The following is an 11877-nucleotide window of genomic DNA, read 5'->3' as shown; positions in this document are numbered from 1 at the left end:
TGACTGTTCCAAAGGAGTTCTAATTTGGCAGTGGCTGATAAACAGAAGGCTCTTGTAAACCTAATGTAAATGTTTTAAAAACTCTCAGTACTTATCCATTATTCACAGTTCCATGCAGTATTTATTGTGACAACATTCAGGGCTCAGAGAGCTGGGAGCCTGGTCCTGGCCTCTTACAAACTCCCTGCCTCTGTTTGTCTTTTAACCCTTGTGCACTTCAGAAGGGAAAGTTTGTTTCAAATACAGTAAGCGGAGGTAGGAATACAGGAAAATGTTTCTATTTGATACTGTTTCTTTCACCATCTTTTTTTCCCACTTGGCTAAAGAGTAACAGGCCCTTCATTCTTTTCCATGTGACCCTTGTTGATCTCCCCAAAGAGGTTAGTCCAGAGCGCTGTAACTCATTTTAATACCATTTTCCCTTAAAATGTTTGTATTCTTTTATTCTGATCAATAAAATAGTCATTTCTGTAATGACCTAGGGAATCTGGGGAACAACACAATCTGAGAGACCTGGTCTCTTCTCAAACTTTGCCCATTTAAACTGTATTAGCAATTTACATACATCAATGTGGATAAATGACAACTGTCTGGGAAAAGTACCTGAAAAAGAATTCAACCTCTCTTTCATGGTGTACAGGTGGAAAAGTGATGTTCTGCTGCTTACAGAGGAAGATCAAGAACATCTCTATCCATAATTCTTTAAAAATTTTATACAATTTTAAATGCTTTTGTATACATTGTTGGGAGAAACGTCAAACTTGTTCACCAGTGTGTGGTCCTGCAGAAAATTAATAAAGGAGGTGATTTCTTACAAAAATAAGCACTTCATCTGTGACCTCTTACATCTTGATCCTGAGCTTAAGAACTTTACAATTACAGGGTAATTTATATACATTATAGATTCAATATAGAGAGATTTGATTTACAGTAAGTTATAATCCCACAACCAGTAATTACATCTCTGTATCTCCTGGGGGTTAATTATATCATCACCTTTCTTTGTGCCAACACTTCCTCAGTGTTCCACAGTACCAACCCCTTTATCTCCCCAGTTATCTGTCTTGACTAATAGAAGCTAAACTTGGAACTAAGTTTTTCAGTCCATATTTTATTTTCCAAGATTTTTATTGACGTCAGTCCCCAAAAGCTTGAATACCTTACATTTTGTCTGATTTTCAGCCAGTGGGGTGCTGCATCTCTCTGTGACCCTTGGGCTTGTAATGTATATAAATAGAAATAATGTATTTTTTACTTCTTACTAGAGAGAGAGGAAAAAAAAAAATCCATGTTTAAAACCAAGAGATTTAAAATACATCAAAACACTGCCAAGGGCAGTGTAAAAGAAGGGCGTGTCATAAAAGAAGGGCATAAAAGAAGGGCAATGTCATCTTCACTCTCATTAAATTAGCAGTGAGACAATCTGTTAAGCAGCTCTGATTAGAAGTGCAGCAAATCTCAGTATCCAATACTTGCCTGAACTAGTGTCTGCAGACAAGTGGCTAAAGATCCTCTTTCCTTCACACTGGGAATCCAAAATCTCCCGTTGGAAATGGTTCCCATCGCTGAGTTTTAATCTGCCAAAGTGACACAGAAAGGACGCGACATCCATCTTCAGCCCAGCCGAGTGAATAAACTGAGCTGCAGCAATCAATCAATCGACCTCTGGGCACACGAGGCTTTTCTGCTGCGGTGTGGGGAGCTCACACAGCAAAGAGGCAAAACTGCACCACCTGCACTAAATATTCTGGAGAAATGAAAGAAAACCTGGGAATGTCACAGAATGATTTAATAAACACAGGTCACCTGTGGAAAAAATGCTTCAGGTGGCAAACCGTGCTCTGACTGACTGAAATGAGTGCAATTAAAATAAGAATTATCGCCCAAATTCACCACACGGTGGCACTTGGAACCTCGGAGCCGGGATCTCCCGGGGCTGCGGGCTCAGCGCAGCTCCGGAGCCACGCACTCGCCCTGGGCAGCTGCAAGAGCAGCAAAAAAAGATGAAGACACCATTGAAAATGTTTTAAACACACAAACGCGTTTCTCACAGCACTGCATGTAACAAAGAAATTAACTTAAACCTCGTTTCGTTGTACCCGTCGTCATGTGACTGAACTGATGGAAAACAGCATCCTTGGGGATTCTATTTCCAGGGACCGGGACCTCGTGCCTGTAAGGCAACATTAAAACTCTCTCGAGCAACGTCCAACCGCTGCAAATTACCATCAAGATCTGCTGCAGATGACACAGACAAATTTTGAGAGCAGCTTAGGAGTGTCCTTGATGTAATTGTCTCCACTCTCCCCACACTGTTTGAGGCAGTCTAAGAACAGTCCTTGGCAGGAGAATTGACTCTGTGGTATCTGGATTGCTTAGAGGTTGCCCACAATATCGATGTCTCTCTCTTCCTGACAAAGCACAATTCAGTCACTTCAGACCTGATCTATTTTAATGCAGTACAAGTATCCTACATCCTTTGCTATTAGGCTGTTTTATTTGTCATTTGTTTATAGTGTTTAATTATTTATGCTGTTGAATGTATTTTGTGTAGAGAAGCATTTAATGCAGGTACAGCACTTGTACCTTTCTCTGCCCATGAAAGTCAATCCACAGGACAGGAGGATGAGTCTGCACTTCTCAGGACACAAGAGAACTTCTGCTTTCTGCCATCACCTGCCTCCCTTCTTTACTCTGTGTCTGGATCAAGAGAAAATGACAGAATTAAGTGTTCTTGGCAACTCCTGGCTGTTCTGAGAAGTCCTAACTTGTGCCACAACTGGCAAGGCAAAGCCAGTGATAAAAGTGGTGTAACATCACTCTTGTACAGCTCCTTTTTCCTGCAGGAGCTGTTCATCCTCACCCACAATGATTATTATTATTATCATCACTATTAGCAGTACAACTGTCTGGATACTTCACTTATTTTAACTCCTGTTATTAATAAGACTATCTACAACCCATAATTCTGATTAATCATCAGATGAATTACCATAGTCACATACTGTCCCATGGAATGGTGAACTAAAAGAAAAATTAATCCAAGAACAATGTAAAACTACATTGAACTTCTTTATAATCTTCACTCAGAACTGTAATCTCATTACTTCAGGACCATTCAAGTATAAGAGCAGTTTTAAATTCAAAGCATATTCCTTACTAAAAGAAATCTAAATTACACTCTGTGATTCTAACTAATATTTATGTAATGGTATGCTAAGAAAATAGTTCTGGATTCTGTAATTTATGTGGGCTAAGAGTTCTTTTATACTTCAACGAAAGATTAGATGGATGTTAAATCATGAAAAATTCCCTCTGGGAGAAAAAAAAAAAAAAAAAAAAAGAAATCTTGGGCTAATATTAATTACTGCACCCTTCAAAGAAACACATGCACAAAAAAAAATATTAATAAGACAGTTAGGCAGATGTTTTGAAAGAGGATAGAAAAATAAGTTGTACCAATTACATGAGAACAAACACAGAACATTTTTTCTCCTTGTGGCTACATGGCTTTTATCTGTATTATAAAAACGTCTTAAAAAGTTTTAGTTTAAAAAAAGCTGAAAACTGTTCTTGGCATTGCAAGAGAAGTTGCTGAATACACTAAAAGATTGAATAGCAGCACATTGTAAAAATTCAAGAAATAAATATTTTAAAGTAGGCAATGAACAGAGAAAGAATATTTGGAAGAATGCTTGGGATCATTTAGCTGATACAGGGACAGCCTCAGCTCTGCAGCCCTTCCTGAGGCAGCCCTTCCTCAACCACAGAGTGCTAAATTGGGGCTGAAATGGTGCTGTTGAAACAAGACAATAAAAGTAGCCATTTTTAAAAACAGCCATACATTTACACCCCATCCCATCCCCTCACCAGCACTCCTCCTGCAGCTTCCACAGAGAACACCCCATGGAGGCCCCTCAGGACAGGCTGGCTGGGAAGTGTCCCAAATATCAGATATTTGTCTCAGATTTGCAGGTACATCCCAACATGCACTGTAGAGGTTTTGGAATATCATTGCTTCAGATCCTCAACAAAAAAGTCATCATGGTTTGTGGGTTAAATAAAAAAAAGAGTTTACAGTCATCACATGTTCATGATTTGTCTCATTAATCTTTAATGGCAGCTAGAAGCTACAGGTTTATAAATATCTCTTTTTCATAATTGTGACAAGCAGTGACTAGATGCAGTTTTGGTGGAAAATTTTCTGAAATACTGTAAGGCTAGGTAAATTACAAGGCATTATTAGAAAATGTTGATTTTGACTTTTGGTGATATTACATTAACTTTTACAAACATTAGAAACAAACATTATTTGGTGAAATATAAACATTGAGAAGACACTACAACTAAAAGTAATTTACTAGTCAAGTACAGAGTTAAGTAACAATTATTTTTCAGAATGAACTCACAGTAAATCAAAGAAACAGTAATAAAAACCTGCATGTTGAAGAAGACACTCTTCAACAGACAGAACCTCTGTTTGTGTAATGCTACAAGGGAGGAGTTGGGTTTGTTCAAACCTCTCCAGGAACAGCAATTCTGCCACAGCAATTTTCCTGCAGTGCAACCTGGATTCGTGTCTAGATGTTGGCAGGTTTTGCACCCAGGGTGCCCCTCCAAGAAGGAGGCACAGGAGGGTCACAGACATTTTTTATACCACAGTTCAGAAACTTGACTCACAAGTAATCCCAGCCAATTTTAGTTTGACTACATTTGAGCAGCTTTACAAACACACTTATTAGCTCTTTGTGTTTAAAAGTGTAGCACAATTTGGCTTTTTAAGATACAGAAATACAAAAACTTTTAAAACTCACAACAGTAACACAACTTTTGTCCTAGAAGGTGATAAGTGTAACGTGTGAGACTTGATTATGCAATGTTATGAAATATTGTCTTGTTATTATTATTCAGAGTTTCTTATGATTTAGTGAAGTCAGGTTGGACAAAAAAGAGCCTAAAGTTGTAACACCATTTAAGACACACAGTTTCCTTAATGACACTTTAAACAGAGTATTCTATACATAACACACTGATACATGAACTACACCAATCAAGTTAATCCCTATAAAAACAGGTGCACCATAGAATTGCATAGAAAGAAATCCCTGGCATTAATAGCTTGCACTGGAGACTAGGACTTTCTCCCTGCCTTTCTAGATCAAAGCACATATGTTTTTTAAAAAGCACATCTCACACTTGACATTATTCTTAGCTATATTCTTTGGAATCACTAGTGCATATGTAATTTCAAGCAATTTTTATACTTCATGCTATTGTTTAATATCTATAAAATGAAAATTGCAAGGAAAAAATTTCCCTGCCTGTCCCTCCAAAAATCTAATGTAAAATAATCTTCCTACATAGCATAAAACTAAAATCAAATCTTTCCTCAACAACAGAGGCCTCAAGCAAAAGCCAGAGTGATTAAGTGAAGAGGATATTCACACAAGATGGGGAAACCCAGGCTCAAAAATGCTTTCTGTGAGGGTATTTTAAAACTATATTTATAAGTTGGATAAAGAAAACCTCCAAGCAATAGCCAATGGTTTTACAGCTCAGTATCCACTTTGCTCATGGAAGACCTACATTCAAGCCCATACACAGATGTAAGGAAATACTCTTATCACTTCTTTATTTTAGGGCAATTCTCTCCTGTCAGCTGAACCTGAGAAAACCTTCACTGAAAGAGGTGTGTTTCCCTGAACATGTTTAGTCTTGAAATACACCACTGTCTTCCATTTTAAACAAAATACTGATCAGCTCTACATAAGGCCAGTGGGCTTTGTTTTACAGCAATATTGACTATATTTACTTCTTGCCTTGAACTATTTTTGTTGGAAAATCCTTAATTTCAGTGCTCAAAAATATTTCCATTCCTTTAAGTAATCCTTCCATTTACTCCAAGTGTGTGCACGTGGAGTATGTACAGGAAACAGGATTGCTGGGGATTTGCCAAAAAACCATGCAGAATAGCTGGAAGGCAAAAGTAATTTTACTTCAGGTATTCCTTGCACTGAGCACTTCTGTTTCCTGATATAAATCCTGTGGGCATATTAAACCTATCAAAAAAAATGTAACAATATGAATTATGCAGCATCAGATAAGTAACAGTAGAAGTTGAAAAGGCCAGGTCTCCATGAACAGATTTCATAGAAAACTAGAACTTCTGAGAGAATATATATTTAGAATATTTGTGCAAGAGGTGAACATATGTGACAAATATATTCTGTTATATTAACTGTAGTCACAATTGGTTTCTTTTTTACTTAACTACATAAATGTAGAGGTGTACCAGGAAGACATATTTCTGACTGACAAATCTTTCACTGTAATATGAGAAAATTTTATCAAATCCTTCTGACTGCTACAGATACAGAATTTCTGGCACAGCTAAACATGTGTCAGGAATTAAGATTGTTTTTGTAAAAATTTAATTTTAATGACAACTTCATTGTTGGACTTGTGGTGGGAGAGCTAAGGAACATGTGAACTTTATTTCTAGGAAATGCTGAAAGGCACATAAAAATCTGAATATATGATACGTTCAAAAAATCAGATTCTGAGCATTTCTGCAGGTTACTTTACATTAAACTTAGCAGCTGCTTGCCTGTTGGTGTTATGGAAAAACACTTCACATATCTGTAAAGGGATGATGCTCATACATGAACAGGCATTTTTTTCATTCAAGTGATATATTTGCCCCTCACATCTGCTGAAACAACTGAGTGTGCACTTACTCTGTTGTTTACTGAGATACTGAGGCACACACATTCACATCAAAAAGTTACTTGCAAATGGTAAAAGGAGAAAGAAATTAATTTACCTGAAATTATGTACATTTAGTGAAAGTAAGTACAACACCTTCAGTTACTGATTTTATGCTAATAAATAATATGTTTAGCTAGCTGAAATTCCATTTATGGTCACTTAATAGTTCTCATTTGTTTTATGATTTCTAATAATTAGGGCAAATCTCCAAAATATTGCCACAGAAGGCATAGAATCACATGCAAAATCCCTACTAGTTCCAGTGTGAAGCAGCAAACATCCATGTCTATCAGACATAGAGCACAACTCAACTCGCTGGATAAATGTGCATTATTGTGCCCATAAAACAACATGGCACATTTCATAAAGCTACAACTTTGCACCATAAATGACAGACACATTTTTACACCTGCAGGGACAGAAGCAATGAATAATTCACTTTGAAGTGAAGTACACAAGCAGAGGATTATTGCCTTGCCTAAACCATCCTGGTATCACTTGCAAAGGGAGGAGGCATGAGCACCATTCATGCATATAATATCAATTTTTCTAGAAACAGATTGGCTTGAAATTTTTCAGATATGTAACTTTGCTCGTGAAAGTTTTTTCTTGAACAATATTCTTTAGAAATAAAATTTTAAAAATATGTTTTGCTCAAGCTCCCAAAAGAAATAATTGGTGTCCTGTCAACTTGAAAATGACCCCCTTCAACAAGTTTTTCTCCTCAAAGTCATTGTTTATGTGTTATTTAAATATCATTTGACATTTCTATTACATCTCCACTTATCACAGTGCTTCTAGCAAGTATTAGATGGAATAGATGGGCTTAGATTGAAATCTAATGGATTGAAAACTACATGAATGCTGCCAGTGGAAAAATACTCCCAGCCACTGAACTGAACACATATTTGGAAATGTGAATAAACCTTTCTTGGAAATAAATTCCTGTGACAGAAGTGCAAATGTGTAATCGAAGTAGTGCAGTTTTGGCATATGCTACTGATAATTTCTATGAAAACATCCCAATCTCCTTCCACAGCCTTCATCAATGCATTCTCTGGTCAAAGCTGGCTGGGTGCAGCTTTCCCTTTCCAGGCATTACAATGGAGCTGTCTCTAAACCTCCTACAAGACCACGTCTTTTACTGGATTTGCACATGTCTCATCCATAATCTCTGATCAAGCCCATAAAGTTACTCACAAAGTTTAGGTTAAGGTCAGGATTAACTGCTTGAAAGCTCAAGAGACTGTTTTGCAAAACACTCTCCTGGTATGCTTCAAAAGATTGAATATTCAGGTTTGTGTTTGGCAATGGTGGCCATAAATAAAACCACAGTAATATCTGAACAGCATTATAAAGATCAATTCTGCCTGCAAAATTCCAACTAAGAAAATCAGTAAATTCACCTAAGCCATGATCAAAAATAAAGTGAAATACAACAACCTCCATGTGCACTTGATGCAGGTACATCCACTTAGGTAATCCAGATTGAAAGATTTAAACCACAGGTGCTGGAAGGAGATTTTAAAACTTTTTTGGAGACTTTTAGAGAATTTTTAGAGACCTACATATGCTGCATAAATCAAACAACAATGAAAACTGGGAAATAATTTTGGAGTTCTACAATTGCTCAGTGTTAAAAATGTTTTTTAGCGCTGTCCATGTTTTTTAAAGCCATTGAAACAATAAACAGAAAATCCTGTTAAAACTTCATAAGCAAAGTTGCAGCATCAGTTGATCTAAAATGCATAGAAACCACTTTTTTTCTCCAAGCAATTTCATTAGTCCACATAGCTTCTGTTGGTTCACTCTGTCAGTTAAAAAGGCCAAGCTTTGGAAAGCTACAACACATAAATAAATGATGGTTTGCTATATTTCTACCAGATTTCAAAGTGCTTTCAAATGGAGACAAGTCCTTTTCCTTCTCTCCAGTATTAAGGCTCTATAAGAAGTAAAGTTCAACTAAAAGACACTTGGGCTTGCTTTATCAAATACACCTCTTAATATGTTTTAATCATGAACATTTAAAGACCCTATTTGTGCAATTCTAGCTTTATAAATGTGTTCTAGTAACTTACAGGATTACTGTATTACAAGATGGGGACCTTAATCTCCTAAAATGTGAAATACTCAGTAGATGCTGACAGTGTATTTCTGTTAAGTTTAGTTTCATTACAAGCACAGGGATTAGGACACTGAATGGGAAATTAAAACCAAGCTACCAATACTACAGAAAGCAGCCTTGCTGTTACTTCCATTAAATCAGAACCAGTAATCTACAGAAATGAAATTAAATGTCCTTTTCCCATTGAGTCTCCAGACCTCTTTTTCCCCCAGAATTTGTAAGTTTAATTATTCGGACTGAATGAGACCCTCAGGAGACAAAACTGCTTTCAATTCTCGCCAGAGTCAAAAGGTTCTGTGAGAACTCATTACTCCAGACATTACTCAAGCTGCTTGGGACACTTAACCCTTTCAAGAAACACAAAAATGCAGTTTAAAAAATTGCATTTCCTCCTGAAACCTATGGAAAAATCAAAACCTAATGGCCTGATGCTACAGCCCTTCAGAACCCAAAAATCACACTGACATGGCTTTGCCACTGTCATTAACTACATTTGCAGAGACCCCACTCCAGCAAACACATTCATGTCTCAATCCTGGAAAATTAGCACCCAGATTTGGCACCAGCACAACCTGTATTCAGCTGAACTCCTGAAAAAGCATGTTTAAAAAGGAAAATGCTTTGTTTAGTGCTATTATAATTTAAAACATACCTTTGAAGGCAGAAGTCAGTATGCTGTGTAATTTTGATTGATATACTTTTATATGGCAAGGTAGAACTTTCTTTGATTTCTCTGATTAAACCTCACCAGTTTTGTAAAATCCATCACTTACTGAAATTATTATGAAGAATTTGGAGCAGGAAATTCAGAAAGCAGGCTGCTGCAGTGATACTGTTTAATTAAACTGTCAAAAGGAATAAAAATGAAGGTGTTGCTCATGGTGCAGACTGGCATTACGGATTCAACTCTTGTCGTCTCTCGTTCTTTTGGTGCAATTCCACGACTTTCCTGCTGACCTGAACACAAGCAGCTCTGTGGGACCAATCCTACTGAAACAAACCCCAGATCCTGACAAACTTTTCCATCAACATACCACATGAATTCTAAACCAAAACACTTTCTTTTAAAAATCTCTCAGTGAGTTGCGTTCCAAATAGGACATGATGCTATTTTTTTGCTTTTTAACTATGATTAAATACCCGAAACAGGGTTCAAAATTAAAAAAAAAAAAAAAAAAAAAAAAAAAATCTTTGCTTTAAGTCGAATACCTTCACTGCATACAAACACAGCTACGCCTTGGGGCATCCATACTTTTGTCTTTTTGAGTTCAAAACTAATCTGCCCCTTAGCTGCACTATCAGGCCCTTGACCCCGCGGGTCAGCGAGGCGCTGAGGGCGGATCCGAGCTTTGCCTGAGCAGGATTAGGCAACAGGACGGAGGGATGCCCTGTGGCAGCGCCTTCCGTGTAACCTGCTGAGGTGACAGCAGCTCAGCCTGACCTCCGGGGCCGGGAGGATGTGCACTCACCTGCGGATCCCGGTCCTGACCGGCAAATCCCGCACACTCCCGGCCCCTGTCACCGGAGCCCGGCCGGCAGCCGCTGCTTTGGTGGAAGCCACAGCGCTCGGGACGCTGAGGGGGAACCGGCGCCCGGCTTCCCTCCCACACCCCGTGAGCGCCTGGGAGGCGAGCCAGGGTTCCCCCCGGCCCCGCTAGTGACACAGAAAACACAAATTACCCCTCTGTAAACAGAACTCGGGAGAACTCCTGCGGGCGGCTGCGGGGCAGGCGCCGAGGGGAGCGCGCCGAGCCCCCCGGGAGGGGCCCCCCGGCCCTGCGCGGGCTCCGCGCTCCCCCGTTTCAGATGAAGTGGATCCAGGCAGAGCTGTCGGGGTCCTGCGGGGGCCCTGCGGCGGGCGGGATGCGCTGCCGGCCCCGCAGCCGGTAGTTCTTGCCCTCGTTGTTGTCCCAGTACTCGGCGCCGGCGACGCGGTAGCGGACGGCGAACTCCAGCGTGGTCTCGGCGGCGGCGGCGGCGCCCAGGGGCAGCAGGAAGGCGAAGCGGTCGGTGATGCCGTCGGCCGGCGCGGGCGGCTGGTACGTGGCGGCAGCCTCGGCGCAGCTGGCCCAGCCATTGAGCGTGTAGCGCACCGACACGACCTTCTCGTAGGCGAGGTTGAGGACGCGCACGGCCCCGCGCAGCCCCGCCGGCTCTGCCCGCACCCACTCCAGCCTCACCTTGTGCTGCCGCACCCGCTCCGCGAAGCCGGGGCTGGCGCCGGGCTGCGGCGGGAACAGCGGCTCCAGCAGCGGCGGCGGCGGCCCGAACAGCACGGGCTCCAGGTCGCCCAGCGCCGGCGGCTTCCTGGTCTTGAGGAGGTCGGCGGGGCGCGGCGTCGGCGGCGCGGGCAGCGGCACCCGCGGCAGGTCGGCCTCGCAGAAGAGGTGCACGGAGGTGAGCTCCAGCCCCAGCGAGTCGGCGAAGCGCACGGTCTTGCGGCGCGACGGGCTCTGCTGCAGCGCGGGGCGCAGGCTGCGGTCGCCGGGCGTGGGCAGAGACTTGGCGCGGCGGCGCTGCGTGGGGCTGGGGGGCACGGCGGGCAGCGTGGGCTCCCGGCCGCGGGTCGGCGGCGGCTTCTCGCCCGCCGCTTCCCGCACCACGGGCGTGGGCGCGGCGTCGCCGTCGGGGCTGCAGCCCGCCCTGCACTGCTCGGCCAGGCTGCCATAGAGGCAGGCGCTGCAGCTGAAGTTGCGCGGCAGGTAGAGCCGGGGCGGCGGCCCGGGCACCGAGCTGTGCAGCGAGCCCGCCTTATCCATGGGGTGCCGGCGGGAGCGGCGGCGGTGCCGGCGGCTGGCGCGGCACCCGGGGCTCCTCCTCTCGGACCGCGGCGTGCGGATGGCGAGGCGGTTTTAGCGCCCGGTCCGCAGGCTCCGTCTCTCGCCGGGACCCAGCGGGATGCCCTCGGCGCTGTCCAGGTCGCGGCCGGCCCCGGGGGATGCCCGCGGGTGCATGTGTGCGGGGGCGGCGGCGGGACCGCGGCG

The 11877-nt window shown here is 42.3% G+C and overlaps 1 protein-coding gene across 1 annotated transcript; it reads right to left on the bottom strand.

Moving 5' to 3' along the window:
* Positions 1-4090: 4090 nt before the first annotated feature.
* Positions 4091-11798, bottom strand: LOC121333888 (protein phosphatase 1 regulatory subunit 3E-like). The gene has a single exon (XM_041400664.1). The coding sequence runs from the start codon at positions 11650-11652 to the stop codon at positions 10696-10698; it is 957 nt and encodes a 318-aa protein (XP_041256598.1). The 5' UTR covers positions 11653-11798; the 3' UTR covers positions 4091-10695.
* Positions 11799-11877: the final 79 nt, after the last annotated feature.

This window comes from Onychostruthus taczanowskii, unplaced genomic scaffold, assembly GCF_017590055.1.
Source record: "Onychostruthus taczanowskii isolate IOZ18803 unplaced genomic scaffold, ASM1759005v1 scaffold18, whole genome shotgun sequence".
Lineage (NCBI taxonomy): Eukaryota > Metazoa > Chordata > Aves > Passeriformes > Passeridae > Onychostruthus > Onychostruthus taczanowskii.
The sequence above is the reverse complement of the archived record's forward strand: the minus strand, read 5'-3'. Positions and strand labels throughout refer to the sequence as shown.